This window comes from Malurus melanocephalus, unplaced genomic scaffold (genome assembly GCF_030028575.1).
Source record: "Malurus melanocephalus ecotype Western Australia unplaced genomic scaffold, MMel_1.1 scaffold_316, whole genome shotgun sequence".
Taxonomy (NCBI): Eukaryota; Metazoa; Chordata; class Aves; order Passeriformes; family Maluridae; genus Malurus; species Malurus melanocephalus.
This window is the reverse complement of record NW_026623548.1, coordinates 409,277-436,089: the sequence shown is the minus strand read 5'-3', so window position 1 is coordinate 436,089 and position 26,813 is coordinate 409,277. Positions and strand designations below refer to the sequence as shown.

The 26,813-nt window shown below is 42.7% G+C and overlaps 1 protein-coding gene across 1 annotated transcript in view; it reads right to left on the bottom strand.

Moving 5' to 3' along the window:
* MED13L (mediator complex subunit 13L) overlaps window positions 1-26,813 on the bottom strand; it is a 170,822-nt gene that overhangs the window by 134,984 nt on the left and 9,025 nt on the right. The window contains exon 2 of the mRNA XM_057377446.1: window positions 16,187-16,424. Coding sequence (XP_057233429.1) covers window positions 16,187-16,424 — 238 coding nt within the window. The remainder of the gene's footprint in view (window positions 1-16,186; window positions 16,425-26,813) is intronic.

Sequence of the window (26,813 nt, the reverse complement as noted above, 5' to 3'; positions counted from 1 at the left end):
TTTCCAAACAGAATTGGTTGACCTCTAATAAATTTCCTTTTGATATTTTCTTCCCTTGATGTCTGTGTGGATTATCAGCAGAAAAACAAGTTTCTTTTTTTCTTACTCAAAAAATATTTGACTGCACAGCATCTCTCCAGAACAGAATTCCCAGAACAGACAGCAGGAGACTGACACTTACAGAAGAAAAAAACACAAACCCCAACAAAACAAGCAAAGAAGAAAATAAATATAATCTCACACACCATTACTGAGAACTGCTATTTGATAAAAATAATTATTTATGCTCAATTGCGGTGCAATTCTTCCCTCACCTCTGCTGCATTTCACAAGGTTTTCTTAGCAGGTTTAATCAAATTTTCCAGAATCTTGTTGGATATTTAAATAATGACATGCCTACTTAATTTGCACAAAAGCAAAGGCCTGGATTAAGGTTTGCTTTGATTCATTGGTTAAGCATTAAGTAATTTGATTTTCCTTSTTGTTCAGGGGAGGATAAACACAGTGCTCAGTTACAATCTGGACCCAAAGCTGCCCCCCTGCACTTTTTACCCTCCAAAAAGGTTCTTGCAAGTGGACACTCGGAGATRACCTAAATCAGACAAGGGCAGGACACAGGGAATGGCTTCCCCCTGCCAGAGGGAAGGGTTAGATAGATGTTGGGGAGGAATTTTAAAGAGATAAGTAAGTCAAATTACCATGCTGTGCTCCTCTTCCAACACAGCCACAAATCTGCACACAGAGAACTCAGAAATTACATCCCTGACTCTAACCCAGCTGTCGTAACTAAAAAAAATGCAACTTGGCTCCAAAATTATCTTTTTTTTCCATCCTGTTCTTAGTATGTATTACTACACAGAAAAAAAATATGGCATCACCTCCTCGATTGTGTACACAGAGACAGCTGGAAAAAAAAAAGAATATATACACTGCAGGATCAAGTAAGGAATGGTGACACAGCCTAGGATTGAGAATGCACTGATCACGCTGTACAATAAAAAGAAAATTTGATTCTGATTRCAAGTTAATACCCACCAGATTGTTCTCAAAATACACTGTCTGAAGACATCTTGTTCACAGCATTTAATATTGAAAAAAAGCCACAGAAAATAAATCGAAAAGCCTCATATCTCTATCCTATAAATCTACTCCCAGGGCAGAGCTGTAGAGAACATTTGTAYGGTTTTGAGCTCAGGAAGGTTTCACACTCACCCTGCTTTATACTTCCTGAAAATGTTTATTTAAGTTGCTATTTTCCGTTCTTGTTGTGATTCCTGTCACTTGAAGCGCCACAGAAACAGCCACRAAGTGTCAGTACAAAGCCAGAAAAACAACAAGACAAAGCTCAGAAAGAACAAAGCCTATTTTGAAATCTGAAGACACCTGTACAAATAAATTTTTTTTGAAGAAAAATAACCCAAAACTTTTTTAAGTGAAAAATAACCCCCTCAAAAACATATAAATTCAAGTGAAACAGTCGAGATAAAAACAAGGAAGTTCAAATGCACTTATACTGGATAATAAAAAAATCAGTTTGTTTGCTATCAACAGTGATTTTTCCTAAGAAAACATTCACCAGAAGACAAATATTTAATATTACTCAAAAGCAACAGTCCCCGTTTAAAGCTGTTCTGGAAGACCAACAACTCTGTCGAGCAGGCAGTGTTTATAACAAAAACGTGCTTTTTATATCAGACAGTTTGTGCTAACTCGGCAACATTTCCAGCTCAGTACACTCTGTACCGCTGGGGCTTGCCAGAAACTCGGCTCTCCACAAGCCTTTTCCCATTTGTTAACTATTTCTTCCAAAAGCAAGGCACTCATCGCAGGCTTTCRAAACCCTCTTCCCAGCCATTGAAAGAGAAATTCATTTGCTTAATGAATACACAAGGAAATAGTAATGTAAATAGAATAATGGCAAAATCGTTTTGGTGCTGTAAATCAGAGAATCTGGAGGTTTTGTTTGAAGGTGGAATGACACAAAGCCGAGCATTACCGTGGTTCTCACAAGGCTAAATCAGAGAGAAATCCAACAGGCTTCTTATCTTTTCCCAACTCTATTCCAGATAACGGCCGAAAAAGCCCCTTTGCATTTAGATTCTGCAGCGGTGGCCGTTTTCTGTTTAATAAATATGGATGAAATGTTCAAATATTGATGAACTCGCAGAGAGAAGGGTGGGTGATGTTCCAGCTCAATGGGCGGGCCGGGAGCATGGGCACCCCCTCACACAACCACTGGTGTTCCGAGGAGAAAATCCACGGAATCGCACAGGAAATGTAAAAACCTACACACCTCCAGCAGCTGCATCTCTTCAGACCCCAGAGCTGGGCTGAACCGTGAGGATTCCCAGCATCTGGGGGGGATTTGCAGCCATTTGGCAGCTGCCTCTGACCCTGCAGAGGAGGAACTGCCCACAGCTCAGCTCAGCTCAGCTCAGGCACCGTGTGCTGCCACATTTTCTGTACCTGGCCACATTTTCTGTACCTGGCCACATTTTCTGTGCCTGCACACCCAGGGCAGGGTGCAGCACATCCCTGACACCCCCAGAACAGGGCATGTGACACAAATTCCTGCTGTCACAACACCTGGTGGCCCCCGAGGGGAAAAGGCACCTGAAGCACCCACACAATGCACCCATTGCAGACCAGTGACAAACCCAATTATCACACTGGGACTGAGGAACAACCAGCGCTGGGCAATCACCAATTCTCATCACTCAGCCACTTCTGATGTACAAAACGGGTTCTTCTGGCAGCAGTGAAATGCTGACCTCTGAAAAACGGAATCCACCTCCACAAAAATCTGATTGTGTGATTTCAGGTTCTGATGGCTGTGCCTGCCCCTTCCTTTGTGTCTCACCCTCTTGGACACTGCACAGCACAGTCAATTCTTTGCAAAGCTCCCATTAAATAAACTATCATTACATAAACAGCCCAATTTTCACAGCACATATGGTTTTGAAAACTCCTTTTATCCACTGGGCAGCTGCAATGCTGAACAGAAGCTACAGCCAGAGTTATGGTACATGGCAGAAAGTTCTGTGAATCCCAAGTTTCTGTGTGTTTTTATTTGCTTACAAAATGTCATATTTCTGACATACGATGGGGATTTACATCTGCAAATGCTCAGTGTGTCACAGTGACAGGCTGGGGCCATGCTGACTGTGTGTTTTGTTAACATCGACAACAACCACARCCAATAAAACTCTGGGAGTCTTTGTACTCCTAATGCACTCTGTATTCTTTTCTAATATATTTGTACAAAATATCTCAACTTCTTCCATTTTCCTCGAGCRCTGTATATTCAAAGGCTTTAAAAAGTTACAGTTCATGGGATTTCAGGGTTGTATTTTCTTTTGTTCTTTTTCCTTTTCAYTTATTTATTTATAATCTCATCCCAGATGTGGCATCAAATGCACACAGCGGGATATCCTTAAGCATTACTTTGTAGAGTTCTTTGTGTCACCATCCAACATTCTTAATCACGTGAGGATTAGCAGGCAGACTTAGCTGGGTGTGTGAGCAATGAGAGAGGAAACTTGGTCTCTGCTGCTTTTAAACATTTCCACACCAGCTCTCTCCCCTTTTCCCAAYCTCCCCAGCTCCCAGAATGCAGAGATGAGGTGGAGCAATAACCAACCTTCCCTTCCACTCACCGCTTGCATTGCTGGGTTGTTTAGCACAGTTCTTAAAAGCAATCCTGGACCAGGATTCCTCCTCCTCCATCCCACATCCTGGACACACATCCTGATAACTTCACACCTTCAAGCGGGTGGCCAGAGGGAAATGCTGAACACAAAAGCTTCCAGTTCCTGGTAACAGTCRGATCTGCAGCTCTGGATCCCAAAGCAGGAGCAGCCGCTAGTGCGGTCTGCAAACCACTGCAAACCGCCAGGTGAGAGGGTAAAACCATCTGGGAGTTCAGCATTCCCACAGAACCCATCCACTGGGAAACCAGGACACAACAATTCCATGTGTGAGACACACAAACAACATGGATGCACTGATTATTGCCCCCACAGGCAGCAGGAAGTTGTGCACTTCTATCACAGGGCAGTATTCTTCAACCAAGGCCACTTAACGTGAGCAAAGCAACCACAGAAAATCTCTGATAAAATGTACAGGGGACAAGAAAAATAATTTTTCCGACACAGTCATTCATTATTCATCCTAACAGGTTAGTTTAAATGGCTACCTGGGATTAAGTGGCCACAGTCCCAAAAACTCAAAAACTGCATTGTCAAGTGTAATAGGGGAACTCCAGAAAAGAAGTGGATCTGCTGACAGCACAACTTCAAGCCAGAAGAGGAATGACAAATTTTGCCTCTGACACATATGGACTAACAGGAAAACAAATTAACAGCAGCCTGTTCTCGCATGAAATTATGAGACAGCACAATAGTGTAAAAGTCATCATATATGCAGAGCTCTTAAAACTGAATTAATAGAGGACTATTGCATAGTTACTGCTGGTTATAATTTTGAATACATTAAAACCTCTACTTCCCCAGACCAATATTTAAAATAAACAAGAAGCAGCGAGCAGGCACAGCCACTTCATTAAAGTGATTACATAAACTCTCGAACCAAGACTTAATTTGAATTAATAGTAAAGATAAAATTGAATGCATAAACACGCCATGCAGAAAGAATGAAGTTCTAAAAAGAATTAAGTGGGTTGATAATATCACATAGCAAACACCTGATGAATTCATTAAACACAAAGGGCTGCAGATGCCACAATCCACAGCGAGCTACTTGGAAAATCAAGCTAACAAAACCCAGTGAAAGTCYTAACAGCTGCAGGACACAAGCAGAGGTTTTGCAAAGCAGCAGCAAAATTTGTGTTTCAACCTATGATTGGTACAGCCAAAATATCAGTACCAGTCAACTTCCAGTGAAGTTATTCCAGCATTTGGGAGAACAGCTGCTATTTCTGCTCCAGGAATTGCTGCCCCGTAGCTGAGATCCACTTTTCCCCAGGCACACTCCCAAGGGGAGACCCTGAGCCCATCAGTTACATAAACTGCTCTCCAGTCTTACTCACCTTAGTAGGGCAGCTAAATATATGCACCAGCAGGTACAAACTGCAGAGCCATCAAAGCACTTCTGCTGGAACACAAGAACCAACAATTTATGGGCTCTTTGGTTGTGCCTGCTTTTATCAGGCTGGTTAGTTGGAAGAAAATGCACACATAATTACTTAATCCCATTAAAACAAAGACAAATGAGAGGACAGAAGTCCCGAGCTCAGCAGTTTGAGCGGTAGAAGGTTCTGAACTCGTGGGTAATGAATCATGGAGCCTTCTCCGTGGGCAGCTCCTTCCACAGCCCCTCTTATTTTGGCTGCATCAGCATCACAGCTCTGGTACCTTCCAGCCAGCTCCAGAAAACAKGATCTTGGACAAGGAATCGCTTCCAGATTTCTCAGTTTATGAGTAATCCAAGGTCTCTACTTTTTCAGTGAAGTGATTACATGTCAATTAAACTAAGCAAGCAGATTCATCAGAAACTACTAAAAAAAGACAGTTCCTTCTGCCAAAATTTGGGGAGGACAAGCAGCAAGTGGCTTTCTGGGGTTGGTGTTTAATTTTAACATTTTGAGTTTCAGAAACTTACAGAATCTCCTGTTCTGTGCATTAATGACAAAATGTGAACTTCACTCAGKACCTGAAGAGGGAAATAAAGCAAATGAACATTTCCCTTGGGGATTTATAACACAGRTTTGCTGGTGTATTTACTACTCAGGAGCAAATACATAAACATGCAAAATAATTGCAAAACCTCAGTGAAGAAAAAAAAAAAACTCACTGAAAACTGAACTTATGTAAATTCACATCAGACTCAAAAGTCACTTCTTCCTACGACAGTAATTTTTTTTAAATACAAATATGTGTTTAATGTCTCTTTACGCACAGGATTTTTGTCTCTGCTGTTCTCACACAATAACCTGAGCCCTYGAATGTGAGCAGTGTCACCCCCTGCTCGGCCATCAGCAGCTGTCTGGGGCAGGACAAACAAACAGTGCTGAGTATAATATTTCCTCACCAATTAYCCTTTGGAGGCTTTCTGAGAACCTCCCAGGACAAGGCCAGGCAGGAACCCCTATCCCAAAAGGGGAGGGATTAGGAATTTCAATACCAGACTGCATTTCTTTTTTTGAGACTAAGCAGAAACAGTCTCAGAGGCAAAACATTTTTCTTCACACTTTCCAGGCCTTAACTGTGGTTTACAAAAAAAAAAAAAAAAAAAAAAAAGTAATAAAATAATAAAATAATGCTTCCTCCAGCCTGGTTTAGTTTAGGAAAAAGGCAGAGAGGACTGAGCCGTAATTCCACACACACCTGGGGCAGGGGATCTGACTGGAAGTTTTCCACTTCCAAGGACAGCTTCTYCAGGTACAAAGGCTCTCGGGGGAGATCTCTCAAACATGCTGGTGTTTATTACTCTCATCTGTTTATTAGCTCCTGAACACACTGTTTCCCAAAGAATGGGAACAAATSAGTGGGAATTCCTCCTTTTGGAGTCTAAAACCCTTCTGGGTACAAATTCCAGAGGYTTGTGCAGAGGACCAGAAGGCCTTACTGGAGCTAGAAACACCATGATAATTATGAGAAATCACATCCTTTTTACACAGGAGAGAAGAAAAAATATAAGGGAGACAAACCTCACACAATTCACCCTCACCTGCCTCAGAGAACAGATTCCAGGGAATTTCGTTGACATCCGTTGGAAAGTATTGCACAGAATAAATGTTATTGAACCTCAAAGGGACCAAGAGATTTCCCTTCCAGCTTCCCAGAACCATAAACCCATCAGACCCCAGGCCCTGCTGTTCCCTGGGAACACAATAACACTGTCCATACTTGCCATCTCTTTAGCTGGCATTAAAGTATGAAATTCTTAAAGCCATTCCAGTTTAAAAAACCTGTACAACGATCATTTCATCACCTCTGACTGGAAGYTTCCCTTGGTGGAAAGGTGTTCTATTACTTGTGTTTCAGGAGCAACCACAATGTCATGGAACAACCACAAAATAGAGATGCTTTATTGAAAATCCGGTATTTACTTCCTGCTTAGAAACTGTCACACCTGCCACCTTCTGTTCTTCCTTTTAAGACCAAGTTTATCAATAAAAGCACTTTAATAKAGGGAATTCACACTTTAATTTCTCCAGGAATTCCAGGTGCTACCATTGCCTGGTTATTTGTACCAAACACCCATCAATTTGTTACAGAAATTTGCAATTTGTAGCTTGAGCCCTTTGGCTCACTGACTATTCCAAACAGTAAACAGCCATGCAAAGTCTGGCAAATCCATTCCTGGAGGAGAAGGGGAATCAGGGATTTGGAGGCTGAGCAGGAATGGCTGCTGGGACAGCCAGGGAACACCGGAGTGGCTGTGCCAGGGCCCAGCCCAGCGCTGGGTTTGTGCCAAGGCAGAGGCAGCTCAGGGCTGGAACAGAAACTGAAACTGTGCCTGGCTCCAACAGCTCTGAGCTGAGGGAACATTTGTGGGAGCAGAGAGCACCCCTGAGCCAGGCTGAGCCCCTGCGGGCACCGCTCAGCCCCCAGGACACACTGACAGCTGCTCTGCATCACCAAGGAGGCAAAACATCTCCGCTGTGCCCACCCTGCACAGTGCCTTTCCTTGGCCTGGGCCTCCCCTTCAATCCACTGAACATTTCAGCCATTCCATTTGGGAAATCAATTTTACACCGCTCCACTCAGGGCTCTACCTGTCATTGTATCAGCGACTGCAACAGACACGTGCTTGGTTTGGGTTGTTTGTTGTTTTTGTTTTTTTTTTTAACCAAGAGATGAACATTTAACAACACAACTCCAGCTTTCTCTTTTCCTTCTGAACCCTCCACTTTCCATGGGCAAAAGGCAAAGGTTCTTCACCCTCATTCTTAACCTATGCCATGTATTCCAGCTCAGTCATTTTCCACATGCTCCCCCACTCCATTCCAGGCAGGAATATGGTTTTGTTTGCCCCTTTGGAAAGGCCATATTGCAGCTTCAGGGCCCTGAGGTTTCAATGARCACCAGGAACAGACTTCGTGATTCCAAAGCTGCCTCCCCCACGGGTAAATCTGGGAATTGCCATGTGGATACGGTGCCAGGTATCCAAGGTACTTGTCCYACAGATTACAGTCAAATCCCGGGATAAGTAAGTGCAGGTGGATAATGAAGCCCACTTAAAATGAAACTGCTCTCAGGCTTGGGGTATAAGAATTCTGGAGTACAATTTATGACCTTTAATAGGAACTTTATAATAAAGAAAGTAACTTCTATGTAATGAAAACCATCTCCCTCTAAAGAGGAATGATATGTTAGCAGCAGAGCTGTGGTTCAGTGTTTTCTGTTTGCAACCCAGCACAATGTTTGCCAATTAAAGTTCATTAATTATTCTAAGAATGGCATTACCAAAATGCAATTGTATGCAATTTTTAAATCATTTTCTTCTGAAGGTGGCATTTCATCTATTTTTTAAATTTTCCAGTAGAGCTTASGCTGTGTTCTTAGAATTACTCAGTACATGAAAATACAAACATCAGTAATGAGCCCTATTAATGCAGATTTCACTTCAAGCTAACTTAGATTTACTTCACACAGTTAAGTGAGTTCATTTCACTGGAAAAAGAGATTCCCTAAAGGAAAAAACATCAACTACTGTGGCTGATATTGCCCAATACATTGCTGAAAAATAAATTCTACTGATTGGATTTTTTCATTTCCCCCCCCAAGCAGCACTTTTAAAAATACAGTCTTTTAATGATTGTTTAATTTTCATATAACTAGAATATAAATCCTTTACATACTGCTTTGCTGCAGCTGCAGCATAATGTCTCGTTTTTCAGGGGAAAAAAAACCTAATTACGTGGTTCACCGAATAGCCTGTGGTAACACATCAATTTTATTTACATTCAAAAGTTGGAGTTGAGTTTGTTCTCAGCGCTCCAGTTAATTCCAAGCCCATTYTGTACAATAGTTCTCCTGGATTCATTAGCAACACCTCATTCTGCTGATATTGGGATTATTCCAGTAATATATTCCGATATTCCCAGCTATTGGAATCCTGCTCTGGATTTCCAGTGTTTTCCGGGCAGTTCCWCTTCCAGAGCACCAGTTCTATCCCACTTTAAATATCCTGGATTTGTTTGAAGTCTGGCTTTGCTGGAACAGCTCTGCCAAAGGACCATTAAATGTCCCTCCAGAAGGCAGCTGCTAATGTTGCCTATGGAATAACGACTCCTTTTCCCACAAAAACACCAGAGAAAAATAATAATTCTTGTGTGGCCAATAAAACCTGAATATTAATTACTCAAAATTTCAATTATTTCAGTTGAGCTGAGCTTACATTTGGAAAGCAGAAACATTATGAGGAAGCACACGGGAATTAGTGGAGAATTTCCTGGCTTTGCCTTCTGTCTTCCCTACAAACTGTTTTCAGAAGGCAATTTGTTGCAATCAACAGTAAAACCTCCAAACTCCCAGACATGAACAAAATTAAGATGTTAATTCTTGAGTGGTACAAATAAAAAAAAAAAAAAGAATAGACAGCATTAGGCTATTTTACATATGGCCCTTTGGTAGATTTCAGACTTTTTATCACTTTTTATTCTTAGATATTGCCAAGGGTTAAGACACGGAAAATGCACCATGTTAGAATGGTCCATGGAATATCCTGTGCTGGAAGGGACCCACAAGGATCAGTAAAGTCCATTTCTTGACTAGAATTGGTAATGAATTCACAAATGCCACATGGACTCATTGGATGCTGCTCTGAACACTGAGATTCCCTGTTCATGTGGAGACAAAACCACCGAAGGAAACAGGAATTAAGGCAAAGGTAAGTGCAAGCAGAATTCCAAACTGGACACTCAGTTTTAATTTTTTTAAAACTACTCCCATAAACCAACTTCYAAGTAAAAGGAGTTGAAGTGGTGGGAAGAACATTTATTTTTAAAAGAAAACAAAACAAAATGAAGACATCTCTCCCAGACACAATAAGGCTCTTGTCAACCGCATGTGTATAAAAGGAGTTGGCATTTTCCCATGAAGCAATTCCTTAATCCCAAATGATGGCATAATAACCTCATTTAATATGCCTCCTTAAAAGAAAAAGTTTATTTTGTCTAAGCTGAACTTCAACTGGCAATCACTGGACACCAATTACCAGTGTCAGATATAAGGGTCACRGAACAATTCCATGAGCTGAGAAAGTAAGAATTCACTTTTCAATCCCATCTTCTTGTCAAAAGAATGGAAAAGTTTAACTTTGTTTTCATGTCTTTGGGAATAATCTATGCTAGGCAATTAAGAAAATGCAAATGACTTATCTTATTGAAAATAATCAAGCCAGAAACAGACTTTTCAGTAACTTAATATTCCAATAAAGTCTTCTGTCATAGGAACCTACTTGTTAATTCCACTCCTCGCTCAAGAACCGGCAATTAACCATTTTCAGATTTCACTTCAAATTATTAATAAGTGGTACTCAGCTGCTTGATATTCATTGCTGCTTTTTAAATGGAAAGCCTTCCAAAAGCCTTGCGTTTCAGCTCCCTTTATTCCTTGTTCAGGAGCTGCTTTTCCATGCCCTGGCTGCTCCCATTCCCAGTCCCACTGAGAACAAGAGTTGGGGGTTTATGGAGTTACTCAGAGCACATTAAATTGTTGTAACACACAGGCGTTCATCACAGCCCAGGGATCCCAGGAATCACCTTTGGGTAAATCCCAGGAGGTTTCCAAGCCAGCTGTAACACAATTCCAGCAGCAACTCCCTCCCATTCTTCTCCCCCTCCCATAATTTCACAACGGAATGAAAAGATTGAGGAGCGCTCTCATGTGAACGCCCTTTTTACGGCAAGGGGGGCTCAGCCTTCATTTCATGCTTTGCTTCACACACTCAAAATCTGTTTGAACAGACAGCAACATCTTCTCATTCAATAATTAACATAGCTCACTACACAGAGCTTAGAACACACTCTGTAATTCCTGACACAGCTCCCAATTCCTCTCAATTGCAGAAATAAGGCAGGACCCTGAAAGAACCTTGAACAGACTCAAATTGAAACAGAAAGTAGATTTTTTACTCCTTTGTTCTCTTTTACATCAGCAGAACAAAAAAAATACCATTTTTTCCAAGTTTTCCATTATTTGTCTTTTCATCTCTAATGAATACTGACAAATACCAACTCCTAAACATTGACAAGTTGAAGAGCGACTCAATTTAGAAGCCTGGGCTGATAAATGAAACTTTGGAATCCGGCAGTTAATAAGAGAGCATCAAGAACCCTTCCTAGCAGGAAACAAAATACCTAAATTGAGTTCTGGGACAAGTTGTTCTCCTCAGGAAGGATCCTTAAAAACAGAGCTGGCATGTTCTACTTTCCCATAGGTCAAAATCAGCATTTTTCAGGTGGAGATGCAACAGCAAAAACAAATTTGGGGCACAAGCACGTGGGTTAACGTGGGTGCCTTGCACACAGCCCTTCCTACAGGCAGCATTTTCCCCTCCTCACTTTTATCAGCACCAGGGGATTACGGCTGCGCCAGCCCGATATGCCAAGAATTCATAAACAGGAACGAGCCGAAGCTCCAGGTTTTTCCTGTCACAGCTCAAATTTCAGCAACATTTTTAAACCTACCAAGCTGCAAAGATCATGYACAATAATCTTGCAGGAAAGACTTGCCTAATTCATTCAAGATAATCTATTCTTCGTAAGCATTTTCATCCAAATCCTTATATTCTACACAGCAGAAATTGTATTTATATCTTTTGGTGGGARGCAGCTCCAGAAATTAACAGAGCAAGTGCAATATATCAGATGGAAATCCCAAATACCTACCAGAATCAGCGATTTCAGGCACACGAGCTGCTAAGCTGATAGAAGGATGCAGTTTTACCTAAACAACTATCAAACACCCAGAATTTATTCATTTTCGAGCTCCTGCAAGCTTTCCAGAGTCCACCTCCAGCATTKTGCTTACAGTCACCAACCTGGATTCTCAGCAGTGGTGCAGATCATAATCCCTGCATTATCCCTGAGAATTCCAATATTCTGTGTCACAGATGTAACAGACAAAGATGAATAGATCCATAAACTCAGTGCAGAAGTTACAASTTTATAGATAAAACTGCCAGAGAATCACACAATATTCTGAGTTGAAAGGGACCCACCAGACCATCAAGTCCAACTCTTGGAGTTGTGTAAAACACCAGAGGAAAGTATTCCTTGAAAAAGCAAAGAAGGACATTGAGGAAGAGATTTCCCTTCCCTATAATCTGTGTGGAACCCACAGGGTCCAGGGCAGGGGTGGGAGAAGAGAAAAAGCCAAAAGTTGGCTAAATTCTCGAGATACTCCAGATGGTATTTGGTCACCGAATGCAAATGAGAGCTCTGCAAGTTGCAAATCTACAACTTTCCTGTCAAAAAAGCTGCCAACAGTCAGACACTCCCTCCTCTCCTTCCACTTCTTGTAGGATGTACAAAAAAAAAATGGATTTACGGGAAAAGGTACCRTGGCTGGAAGAGCTGCCAAACCTCTCCAGGCAGTATCATTAAACAACATTTATCCTTGAGAAAACAAAACTTCCACAAACTAAARCACTCCCAACTTTTTCCAACTTACTGAATCCTTCCAGTTTTTCCTCACTCGGTAACCCCACACAATTAGCTTTTTCCACCCAGGATGGAATAAATCTCTCTCAATCTCTCTTCCACTTTTAATCCCATCTTAATAAAAACCAGAACACCACGGTCAGGCAGGAAGAAGAAATGTAGGAAAATGTGCAAGAGGCACCCCTAAAGTTCCCAGCTGCCTGCTTAATCCAACCACTCCACTGATCTATAACTGCTCTGCAAATAATTGTTTTTATTTAATCTCCTATGACAGCATTTAATTATCCACAGTTTTGGAAAGCTACTACATAAACAACTCTCCTTGTACCTCCTGTTTACAACCACTAAGTTGTTTTCCCTATGACTATTTGAAATTCTTTTATTAAAGGCAGATTGTTGTTTACCAAATACTGAATGTTATAAAGATAAAGGAACTCTTAAGAGTTCATTGAGCAAAAGTTTTTGAAGTGCTTCTGAAAGCAAAGCCTCAGTTTGGGCTTTTTTCTGTTTATTAAATGCAGTAAATATCATAAAGCACTATTGGGGTGACTGTTTTTTCCAGAAAAATCAATAATTATAATTTAGATTTGAATTAATAAAACATAATATTTTAAAATTAAATTATTTCACATTAGTTATCACTAAATTATTTMATTTTCAAAGCACAAGTCCTAGGCAGGAAAAGAGAACTCCAAAACTTCCTTCTTTATATGAATTCATGATCTTATTAACAGCCATTATTCCCTAAAGTTCCCATATCTTAGAAGATGTTAATGTTTTAGACAGATTCTAATCTTCCACTTGGATTTGCAGCATCAGGTTCCTGGGACTTGTGCTCCTGAACATGTGAATACAACACAACAATAAAGCTCTGCTCATAGGACTCTAAATCACAGTGACAGCCCAGGCTGTAGRAACAGCACGTGAAGCCAAAGCAGCTCAATTCCTGAGCAGGTTATCCCAAAAAAACCCATCAAGTTACCCTGACCCAGCTGACAGGCAAGGAAATTACTCTGCTTCAGTACTTTTCTTATTTTCTGTTCGTATCTGCACATGAAAAAATCCTTTATATTTTCAGGAAGCTAATTTCAACCATCAAATATTTCAGTATTGTGGCCTGTTTATACAATAAAAAGCAGAATAAAGTTGTTCCTTTTGCCTCRGGGCTGCGTGAAGCAGTGAACACAAACTGTGTCCTTTGTCCTATCTCAAGGAATCAATGGACATAAATGCCTTGTTCTGGCAGAATTTGAGGCTCAATATTTTGTCAATACTGATGTTTGAACTCTAAAATGTAGTGAACAGAGCCCGCCAGCCCTATCAGCAGGAAAATGTACAACACTTGCACAATTTACATCGCTTTGAACTCCATCTGATAAGTCACTACAAGTGTTTCAATGTGCTTTTAATATAGAACAAGGAAATCTATCCTTGTAGGATTTACACACGTGACAACAGACGAGTTTCAGATTTAATTCTGAAGGCTCCAGCCGGATGTTGGAATACTTGGAGTGCTGTGTCMRGTTCTGAGCSCCTCAGTTCAGGAAGGACATGGAGGGGCTGGAGCGAGTCCAGGGCAGGGAACGGAGCTGGGGAAGGGTCTGGAGCCCCAGGAGCGGCTGAGGGAGCTGGGAAAGGGGCTCAGCCTGGAGCAAAGGAGGCTCCGGGGGGACCTTGTGGCTCTGCACAACTCCCTGACAGGAGGGGACAGCCGGGGGGGTCGGGCTCTGCTCCAGGGAACAGGGACAGGAGGAGAGGGAACGGCCTCAGGCTGGGCTGGGGAGGGGCAGGGGGGACATCAGCAGGAATTTCTCCATGGAAAGGGTGCTCAGGCCTTGGCAGGGGCTGCCCGGGGAGGTTTGGAGTGCCCAGCCCTGGAGGTGTCCAAGGAAGGCCTGGAGGTGGCACTCAGTGCTCTGGGCTGGTGACAAGATGGGGATGGGGCACAGCTTKGACTCGATGACCTTGGAAGTCTTTTCYAAACTAAATAATTCCATGATTCCATAACATTTTGAAGCAGGCAATGTGGCAGGGTGAGGCTCCTGTCTTTGTATCCTTTTCCCCATACAGCTGTCCATACATTCATTTCAGTGGATTTCCACACCACCGTCACCRTAATTGTTGTAACCAAGATGTCAGATATAAACAAGCTCCATCAATTCACAACAGAAACATCACCTGCAACTCCCCTCAAATAAAAAGACACTTAAGTCCCATCTACTGCATCTGAAATATTAAATAAACTATATTTCACGAAGAGAAAAGCATATATTATTAAAGCTTCGCTGGGTGAGTAGAAATATTACCCATTCCCTCATTCCAAACAGGTGCCTCATWAAAAATGGATGGTGATAGAATGGCTCAGTGCAGCACTTGTGAGCCATCTCTTTAATTATACATGATCACAGGGCTACCTGCATGGAACACACCCCAAGGTACGCAGGGCTCCATATCTGTGATTTCACAGGCTCTGCTGCCAAATAAACAATCTGGCAGCCATCAGAGCAGGAAGTTTGGAATGGTGCTTAGAACAGAAAAAACAAATGAGATGAATATACCATAACCCAGAACCAAAGAGTTCAGGGTACAGGTGGGAAATAAGGGACAGCTCAAGCACGCTTGATAAATAAAATATTCTGTGACTTGAAACGAATTTATTCACCAAGTCACCAGAAGGTCTAAAGGCCACAAGGATAAAAAATTATTGCAAGAAACCAGAACCTGATCCTTATGATTGGCTTGGTTTTGGTTTTTTTTTTTCCCTTTAATCACTATTATTATTCCAGAACTGGTGAACGTCAGTTGTTTCCTTGCAAGACATAAAGTGAAAATGGAGGTAACATTCACACAGCCTAATAAAACACCTTTTAGTTCAGGCAAACTAAGCCTTGTCATAGCAATAACACACCTCTGAAAAGAAAATAATATAYAGTGGATAGAGTCAAACCCAAAGAGGATCACAACAGACAGAGCAGAAGTCACTTCATCATGTTAATGCCACACGCTCTGGAGCCTCTGAGGACAATCCCAGCTGTGTAAAGCCTGTAATCACCAACTCAGCACTGCCACCTTTGACCTACCTGCCCCTTCCTGCCTCCTGCTCCACTCCCTTGTTGCAACTCGCCTTGGATTGTGCTCCAATCCTGCAGCACGAGCAAGGAGCAAGTCCTGAGCTCCCAGATTTACCTGGGGTGCTGTGGAGCTCAGCTGGTTCTACAGGAAAGGTGACTTATTCCATCAAATACTCCCTAAAGCCAGAGCTGGGGGTGCATTACCATTATCATTCTTTGAACTGGAATTTACTCTATTTTCAGAGGTTCCTCAAAAATCCAAATCATGACATTTCCTACAGRTCTCCTGAGCTCATTTCAAGTTTCACTTTGCATTTTATCACGCGGCAAAAAAGTCATGTTTACATCTTTTTTTTTGTTTTCCTGTAGGTCTTAAAACACCAACTACAACAAAAGCACATATGGTAGCAAGATAAAGATTTCGACAAAGTTGCTTTTTCACTGGAAAAAAATGAAAATAATGGAGAAGCAGAGAGTGACTTACTGTGCAGCTCGCGGTGGATGACATCGACCAGGTTGGGCTCGTCCCCCCACCAGAATATCCAGAGCTCCTTGCAGTCGGGTTTGACATCCCGGCGCCACACGCACAGCAGGTTGGCCTGCAGGCAGCGGATGAAGCTGAGCAGGATGGGATCATCCTGGGCTGGAGCAGAAATGATGGGCCCACAGTCCCCATGGCCTTCAAAATTGTACCTACGCCATTTGATGCCCGTGAGTTCAGCCTACRGGAAACAAAAGAGAAGAAAAGAGTCATTAGATCACTTCATAATTTAGTTATATTCATTGTTTGTTTCATTTTCGTTGGTTAATTCCTTGAATCAAGTTCAAAAATCCTCCTATTCATATATTTCCCTTGATTTCTCTTCAAGGAAAAAAAAGTAGAAACAGTGCTGAATAAACCTGGCTTACCCCTGCGTTTAGGTTTTCACCACAACCTGACTCATTTCTATTCATTTCTATTCTACTCATTTCCAGCAGCTTCATTCAATTTCTAACCTTTTTGTTATCTTATTGTCATCTTACGAGTTAGAAAGGAAGAAAAATCAAACAGGGAGAGGAAATAAAGCTCATTCCCTACAGGCTGCTTGGTGGCCAYGTGAGCTCAGTGTCAGCCAAAAAGTTGGCCACTTGAAAGGCAAAAAGTACCACAGGTCATAAGAAAACCAGTGACTTACTGGAAAAGGTGAAACAGAGYTTCATATTGTGATGYTACAAGTTTACCACATGAGCTTTTCATTTTTATTTTGCCCAAATGAATAAAAACAGGATAAGGAAATTTGCTATCTACCGTCTCTCAATCAGACAGAATTCTCTTGTTAACTATCAAGGAAAAGCAGAAAGAACAGATGAGCTACCTACACATTTGGGAAAGGTTTTCTTTTTCTTTGRGCAGAAAAGAAATRGTCSYRGCCCCAAGGCTGCYGGAGCTCCAGGASTGTTTGGAYACCACTCTCAGGGATGCCCAGGGTGGGACTATTGGGGTGTCTGGGCAGGGCCAGGGGTTGGACTGGATGATCCCTGTGRTCCCTTCCAACACAGGCTGTTCTGWGATTCTGAGATTTTCCTCCACTCCCAGTTTGCCCCATCCCTGCTGTATCYTCCCCCTTTCTCTCCACTCTCTGCTGCCCAGGACAGGGCAGGGAACACCCCCAGGGCAGTGTGGCTGTTGTCAAACACAACCAGTGTGAGTACAGCCTGCTCACAGTGGGCTTGTTCTCTGCTTTCCCACCTGTTCCCAAACTCCTGCTGCTGCTATTCCCTCCACTGCTTCATTTCCAGAGTTCACACCTTCCCTGGCTGCCCAGCAGCAGCCGGTGCTGGGMTYCTGAGTGCTGTGCAGGAGCAGCCAGCTGCTCTGCAGCACAGTGCAAACACTCCAGGGCAGCAAGGGAACTTATTGCCAGGGACAGAGTGAAGAACCAGCACTGCAGGGATGAATTTTTATTCCTGAAGAAAACCAAAAACTTGCAGATTATGTATTTATCCCGTTTTTCCTTGTGTAAGGACATTCAACCCCTCCTCCAAAACCCAAACTTCCCCATCACACACAGAAGGATTTCCCTTGTCAAGGCCACAAACTTAGTCCATTTACAAGTTTAAACTCTRAAGTTTTCTATTCTCCACCACAGCAGCTGGAAGGAGCCTGCCTGGTTCAAGAGCTGGCTGGTTACCTGCTGAGGAGCTGAAGGTGATGCTCATCATACCAACAACAGAAGCAAAAAAACACGAACATTTCTCAAATATTTCTCAGATCTTGTAAATCCATTCTCTGAGTTTCACCTCATTCTGTGGATAATACCTGGCACAGCAGGATTCTGGCCCATGGCTACAATTCCTCTGACTCTGCCTCAAGGCCTTATTCCCCAAACACTGATTATCCAGATTGTCTGTTTAATTGTCCTCTGAAGAGGCCTCACCAGGCACAAGGCAATGCTGCACTGCGAAGGGGGAAAAACGCGGGAATACCGAACAGCAGAGAAATTTGGTTTATTGTTTGCAGGTCCCTAAACCACCAGGCACCTTCAGCTGCACAGGTCAAAAGGAACACTGCCATCCCATATCCTGGCAGCAGGACTGTCCCAGCTGGAGCCTTCCTACAGCCAGAACTGAGCTCTTGCACTTGGACAGAAATGCTGATCAGCAATCCAAAGGGTTGGGGAAAAAAAGTGGGAAAGACTTGCCAAGATGCACAGCCATGTGCCACCTTCCTGGCACAAAGAGGCAGGGGAGTGCARGAGGAAGAGGCAAAATGGAATGAAAAAAGTTGTTTTTTCCACAGAAGGATGCTGGAATATCTCATATACTAAGTAACAGTCTTAAGAGAAAGGGTTTACACATGATCTTCCAAAACATCCACATCTGTTCTATGCAGGTCCCCAGCTACTGCTTGGAAAAGGAACAGAGTTTCTGAAATGGGATAATACAAYTACAAACCACAAAACACCAAAAATTAGCGCCAGCATAGGCTACCTGTGAGAAAAATGATGGTAAATGTTTGTGCCATAAGCAGCTAGGAGCATATGCTAAGTCACAAAGAGCATGGAACAGGAAGATGACAAAAACCAAAACCAAAAAACCCAACTGAACAAAGGACGTTACCCAACAGCAGCACTTRCTTGATCCACACAGCAAAAGCCAGAGCTCAGCTGTTTGAAAGAGCAGAGAGGCTCCTGTGGCTTCCTGCCAGCTCAGAGGTATCACCCCAACATSCCACCAGAGCAGGGATGAAACAGAGTCAAGGAAAGCAGAGCGAAATCAGCAGAGCTGCACACAATTTAATTCTGCACTAACAAACTCCTGRAGTCTGTAATTCTGTGGACACAAGGAATGATAAACTACTAACCTGGATCACACCAATGCCCACCCACACACAGAGAGACTCCTGGAAAAAGGGAGAGACAAGTCCTGGGGGTTTGGATTCGGTAGCAGCATTAAATGAGCTCTCACACATAGTTTCCCAGTCCAAGTTGCAGAGATGTGGTTCAGCACATGTACTGGGATATGTCTGTTTCTGTTTAAATTTTTAATAGGTAAGCATCAGTACTAATCCCTCAGAACTTCTGGATTGTGTCGTCATGTTAATTAAAACTGAATTCAAGAGGAGATTTGAATCCAGAAGGGATACACAAGAGCAGACTACACCCAAAACACTTTACACACATTCTACGCCTCTACTGATGTTCTGTGCAAAGTATTTAACACACTACAGGGAGAAGATCTGCATTCACATGGGGGTTTTATTACATTAATTTCTTTTAACAAACCAACAAGCCTGGTTTGAAGAGGCCTCCATCTGTAGCAGGGTTTGTACAGACAAGACAAGCAGCAGCCTTGAAATGTGGTTTCAKTTGTGCTTCATCGGCAGCGAGCACAGGCTGACCCAAACCAGCCTCCTCCTCCTCCTCAGCCCCACATTTCCATGTCCCAATCTGACACTGGGCCCAGTGGTCAGGAAATCAGTGATTGAAAGGAATCACTTCACTGATTTAAACAAGAGAAACAAAGAGAAAGACAAACATTTATGGGCTCCTCACCCTGCGGCCAGGGAATCCCTGAGCAGCCACAGGAGAGGAGGGACAGTGGAGTGGGATCTCTGCGGTCAGGAACAGCTCCAGTCAGATAAAACACAACTTACACTGCACCATTCTACTGCTGCTGAGCACCTCAACCAACACAGGCAAGCACTGGTGCCACAGCAGGCCTGGCTGGGCACCTTCCCTGCAGACTCAGCTGCTKCTCACACATTCTCACTGAGCTGGGCTGACTCAAACCCAGAAGCGTTGGATTAAACGACTTTTTCCTCTACTCAGATCAGTCCCCACACCTGATTCATTAAACAGCCACAGAGATGCTTGTAGCAGGAAGTCTGAGGACAGCAAAGTGGGTCAGGGAGGGCAGAGCTGCTCTGATTAGTAAAACTGCTGGTTTGAAAGCAGCCTGAAACACTGAGACAGAAACCAAAATTGCCAACCTGAGGACAAAACTGTGAACATGCTGTTTAACTCACAACTGGCCAGAGATGAATGCAGAACAAAGCAGAACTCTTGCCAGGTGATGTAATCTGCTCTGTTTCTTGCATCTCTTCCCATATGCACAGTCTTGGCTTATTACAGTTGCTACAATGTTTTTAAAACTAAAAAGCCTGACAAAAAAAGGAACCTACAAATACTTATTATTATCCGACACTGCTAGCAAATCATGCATTAAATGAGATTTTTGCTTTGGTTTGTAAAGGAACATGTGTTATAGAGAACTGTGCTGTGAAGGGTTCAACTGTTCAGATAAGAGAAGCTGTTTTGAAATGGAGTTTTTTTTCTTCTGAATTCAGCTAACTGCAGTTGGACACAGAATATTTGTGAGACGCCAGTTCTAAATGCACTGGGCCAAGCGTGTAAGGAAACAGAGAAATTGGATCTCTAACAGTAATACCCAAACCCTTCACTAACATCCAACTTCTTACAGAGCAATTCCCAAGACACAAAAAGATCTGTTTCTGATGTTTTCAAAAGCAGCTGTCAGGGTAGAAGAGTGTGTTCAAATTCCACACAGGCATCCAAAACCACCCCAAACAGCCCCAAGAACTAGGCATTAATGAAAACAGCGCATTGCCAATGTCTTTATTCAGATGCABGGCCACTGAAAGAACATCACAGAGTCCCTTGGAAAGGGACACAAACTCAGGTTTCTGTGACCATCCTCACACCCTGCAGAGTGAAAGCCTCAAAAGAGATGAGCTGAGAGTTTTCAAACCTCTGATCCCCTGCACACACAGACAGGCAGAGAGGCACAGAAAGCAAATTAGCACTTTMTTTCACACMCTGCTGCCCTGAACACAGACACCTCCACGTGTACCTGCCACAGCTCAGGGCTCTGGGACACCATCCATGTCTGGSAATTCCTGGGAGACACAAAACCTAAGCTCCCTTTCTTTTCCCACTTCAGGCTTAAACCAGAATAATAGGCAGGCTGGGAGGGTCTTGTGCTGATCTCATCTTGCTCCACTCAGATTGGTAGAGTTTAGGCTGCTAAAAATCACAATTCCCCAGTAACATTTCCCAGTACACGACTTGGTGCTGGCACGCTCCCAGCAGCCCTGAAGATATAATTAGTGCTGGGTAGCCACTGTGACTGTTTTCCTCTTCTGCAGTCCTTGCAGATGGAATACAAACAAACCCATCTTCTCCCTCCTCTTTTATTTCCCATCTCCACCAAATGCTTTTTGGCCTCTGTTTTATGAGAAATGGACAGGCCAACTCTAAATTAACTTCTCCAGATCACTTGAGTAATTCCACCCATTTTTAAACACAAAGCTCCCTTGGAGAGATTRTACAACAATATAGACACAGCAGAGCATCAGAAGATTGAGAAATTCTTGTATTTGGCCACACCAAGGGTAAAGCAGAGTTATTTCTGTTCTACTTTGTGCTACTCTACATTAAAAACAATGACTAAAACTGTATAATGGTGTTATTTTTCCTGCTTCATACAGTACAGAAAGATAGGAAAAGCTAAGGCAGAGTCAGGCCCCAGGGTGCAGAAAATCATTACTCTGGTACTTTCAAAATAGGAAGAATATATTTGAAAGGAGGCAAGATCATATTGTGGGTAACAGAAACAAATATCCATCACCATCCCTCAGCTCCAACCCTGATTTCTCAAAGCCTTTCAACATTCAGGTCATTTAATTTTTCACACTTCTACAATTTGAAACAAAGCAAAACCCAAGTGTAAAAATATTTCCCAATTGCCTGCCCTAAAGGTGCTACTCAGACAAATTCAGGTCTGTCCAGTGCTTCAAACATAACTTTCTTTAACTGTCTAAAAAAAAGATGCAACTAATGTAAAAAACCAAACGGCACCTCACCACTTCCACAAACGCATTTCAGTTAGATAGAGGGAATATAAAAGCTTTCATCACATGTCCTTCCAACCAAGGCGAAGATGCTGAGCTGCCCAGGGTACCTTAAAACAATCTGTTTCCCAGCCTCTGAAGTCAGGCACAGTCTAAACAATTTCTCTAATCTAGAATTTTGTTTGCTTCCGTGTAGRAGAGTAGTTGCTAAGTATCTTTAGTCTACAATTTACGCTTCAAATTGGAACATAAAACATGTAAATGCCATAGATACGTTTGCAAGTTTTATTAGAGTCTCATCTTGAGAGCTTCATTCAAGTAAGTAGCTATTCTGAAGCCACCAGAGACTCATACTAAGGACTACTCACATGAGTGAAAATCTGCATAAGAAAGCCCTTAGTTCATAGTCCAAGAATTTAAACTGTAGTTAAAGGTGTCATGGGAATTACACCACCATTTTAATTAAATGCTGTAAGATCTTGCAGACAGACTCAAGATTAGCACCATCTGTTTTGGTTACAGTGTCTCATTTCACTACATCATCCTCGCAGAGCAACGAAATATCACTGCACGCTCCACTCCAGCCATTTAAATACCAGATAAAATTTATGTCATGTTGATACACTTCACCGGGAGGRAAGGACAAGAAGGACAAAAGGACGAGGACAGGGGGACTGAAAACTACTCTGTAAGAACGTGTTGCTTGYGGGAGAGGCAAACACCATCCCCTGTCCCAGTGAAATAAAGTGTTCAGTAACATCTGCCCAAGTCCCTGTCGAGTGAATTGAAAGAACAGGGGAGATTGCTTAACTAAAAAATTCGTTTTTTTCATGGCTCTGCAGACGGTTTGTACACCCTGAGAGAGGTTTTTATTCCCCCAGCACAACTGAGCAGTGCCAGCACCTGTCCACAGCCATTCCCTCTCCTGTCTGCCAGCTCTGGAGCTCTCTGGGGTTTGAAAACCCACACCAAACTGACCATCCCAGCCCTGGGGAGTCTGCTGAAATCAGATCATTCCCTGAACCACGTATTCACATTCTCCTCTTTATGCTTTCCCTTTTGAAAAAAAAAAGCAGGGAATGGTTTGTGTTCCCTTCCCTCAGGGCTTATCCCTTCTGCCCCTGGAAGAGGGAGGGATCACATGGCAGTGCAGGGGCCTTGCAGGCACTGAACGAGCTCCAAAAGGACATTTCTGCGAGGCCAAGTACTGCAATAACTACACAAAGTCATTCAAACTCGCTCTGAAATCAAGAGCAGACAAAAAATAACCCATTAAAAACCAGCTAATTCTGAAATGGGCCTCCCATGGCCAACAAAAACACCGTGCCACGGTTTGTGCTGCAGAGCCCAGCGCTCAGCCTCAGCCCCTCTTAGTATGCAACTGAGCAGCAGCAGAATGACATGTTTGACTTTAATCCTCTCCCTGCATAAGCACACAGTCAAGTGGCTGGAAAAAAAGGGATAAAGGGCAGCCACTAACAAGCTTTTAAAAACGAAGGATGAAAAAATTACCTTTTTTTTTTTTGGTTGTTATTCCTTTGCTCTGAAAACCAACGTGAAAGCGAGCACGCCAGTGCACACAGCACATGTGCCTGGAACAGYTTCTGCTGGATAAACCCCTGTGCTCCAGGCTGCCTCCTTCCCTCACAGCCCCAAAACAGATTATCTAAATGCTCCCACTCCAGAGCTGTTTGTGACAAGCAACAGTGTCAGGGCATTTGGATGTCATCTTTTATCTTGGCCAAGTCTCAGCGAAGGATTTAGCTGTAACCAAAATCCTATTATCAGATATCTCCCTGATGGACTTCTGTACCTGGGGACATCTGAGACCCTATGGCACAGCATCRAGGAGCAGAAAGCTGAGGCATTTCTAAAATAATAAGAGTCCGCATTATTAAAAGCCACAAATTAAAAGCATCAGCTGTTGTGCCTAAAAAGTAAGCAGCACTGACAGAAACACTGCTTATTTTTTAGGCATAAAGAGAGAGATTTTTTTCCCTTTTTCTCCCCAAAGTGAGGGTGACTCTGCCAATATGGGAGAGGAGGCAGCCAGGAAGATTAATTGCTTCTTTCAAAGAAACAAAAGTCAGACCCAGCTCAAAAAGAATTTGAGGTGGCAAGCAAGTACCATCTTTCCCAGTGGAAAATATAAAAGGGCTCCAATGCTAATGCTCAAATTTCAGCAKCTCTGGCAGATGCAGGAGTTACCAACAAAGGCGTTTTGAGTGGCAAGCATAAAAGAAAGAGCAATCTGGTAAAAGGGCCCAAATTGCTGATATGGATCCAAACCCTCACAGAATTTCAAGGTTAAATACTAAAGTAGATGACTGCAATCAAACACAGCAGAAGGAAAATGAGCACACACTGACACACTGAAAGGGAAAAAGTATCTTCTTCCAGTCCACTGCAAAAACAGATTGGCAAAACAAAACCAAATGTGAGAAATTCTTATGAAAGAAAAAGAGGGTGATACAAATTGTGAGGCCATTAAAATTCACCTCTGCACCTTCATCACCAACTGCAGCTCTTGTTTCACAACATCTAAACCAGAAGAATTACAGGAATGGTCAAAAACTATATATTCCATAGAGTAAAAAAGTCATCCAAGGATTAAGTCTGGTTGGTTTACAAGAGGGAAAATGAGGTTCTCTAGAGAACCGCTGCTGGTTTTCTTCCACATACCAAATTAAATTAGCAGAATGGAGACTGAAACCAAAATTAGGTGGCTGAAATTTTTATATGAGGATCAAAACTTACATATTAGTTTAGAAATTGTCTGCAAAACATCTACCTGGTTCAAGAAACCTCTCAACCAAATACACAGCCTGTGAGATAATTTAAGGAAGTGCAACTACATCCACTTGAGCAAATCCAGCAGGCCAAACAACCACTGAGACAGGACTCTTTGGTGGAGTTCTGAYTCCACAAAGCTGTTCCATGCCCTGCCATGTAGCCAGGTACCAAGTGGCACCTGGGAAATCTCATCAGCACACCCAGAGCATCAATGGTCACCCTCAGAGCTGCCATCCTCAGCCAGGACCCGATGTCCACCAGTAAAGTAGCAAAAGTCATTCAGGACTAAATGTAAAAATCATTATAAACCAACAAAGAATTAACAAGGAGAGTTTTGAGAAAAGACCTTTGAGTTAGATGGACATCTTTCACCTTCAGGGAGGGGTTGGATTAGCAAATCTCCAGCCTTTAAATGACCCAACCAATTCAGAGCACAGTTCTGCGCTGGTGCCTGGATCAGTCACTCCCCTCCACTGTCAAGGCTGTGACCAAGTTCATCAGAGATGACAAAGAATAATGTGATGAGCATGGCTGGAAGCCAACAGGCTGAGATTCAGCCATCACTTGAAAAGATACTTTCAAGCCCAAAATCTTCAAGACACACACATAAGGAAACTGAAAGATGGCAGCAGCACTGTCCCAGGTCAGCGTGGGAGTCAGGCTCACACAGACACTTCCATGTGTCCTGCTGGCTCCTGCCCCAACACAGCCRCACAAAATGGGAAGTTGCTGCACCAGAATCTCATCACCAGCAGTGGGAAAGGGAAATGGGAAAGCCAATCTGCACAGCAAAACTGAATAGACAGGAATCTGGGGTTCAGAGGATGCACAAAACCTGTCCATGTGTAAACAATTACCCAGCAAAGCCATGGCAGCCAAAAATATTTAACAAGGCATGGCTGGGGTTGATTTGATTTGGGGGTTATTACTGAGAAAAGGAGAAGTGGGCTTGATCTGGGAGCTCTTTTCCAACCTTAATGATTCTGTATGGGATGAAGTTTACCCATGGCAGAGCTGAACGTTTACCCCCTGTAGGATGCATGGAAGCACACAATGCCTGCAAGCAAAATGCCATCTCCACGACAAAAGACAGAGGGAATTGAARAAATTCTTTTCACATTACCAAACCCCGGGTTTAGGTAGTGACCCACCCCACAGGTCARGTCACAGACACTATTTTACAGAAATGCAACTCTGAGTTTTCCATCACTTCAGCCAGTTTCTTCACAAAAGGGAATCAATTATATTTTAACTTCTGAGTAGATGGTTGAGAGCAGATAATGAAATGAAAACTACCACTGCACACTTCAACAGCACACAAAAAAAAAAGCAAATAGAGATGCAACTTGGCAGCCAGAGAATCCCTCCCTTGGTCTCAGACAGGGTGAATGATGAGATTTGCAAGACCCCTTCAAACAGAGAATCAGAACTGACTGCCTATTTTCCAATTTTTAAAAGTCCCTTCTTACACAAGGTTGGACTACAGAAAAGCAGTCCAACACATGAAAAAAATGATAAAAGCAAATCTGCAAGCAAACAAAGGAATCTTCTCCATTCTCCTGATTTTAACTTTCTTTTCTAGGTTTTTTTTTTTTTTTTTTTACTGAAGGAGGAAGGAAACGTCAAACATCAGAGTCATACAATGGACTATCAGATGTTTCCCAAACCAAGTAATCTGACATATGGGCAGAAAAAAACAGGGGGGAGGGTGGGCTGGAGGAAGTAACAACCCGAGCAGAGTAAACTTTGGCACAGTGAGTTAAAGAATGCAGTTCCCTTTCTTCCATTATAAAAAGAGTGGCACCAAGGACTTGGAACATTCCCAGGCCCCCCATCTGGGCAGCACAGCTGTAAACCCCTGGGAGCTGCTGCAGAGCTCAAGTTTACACCCGTGTCCATCCCTGCCCAGCAAAGCTCAGGTTTACACCCGTGTCCATCCCTGCCCAGCAAAGCTCAGGTTTACACC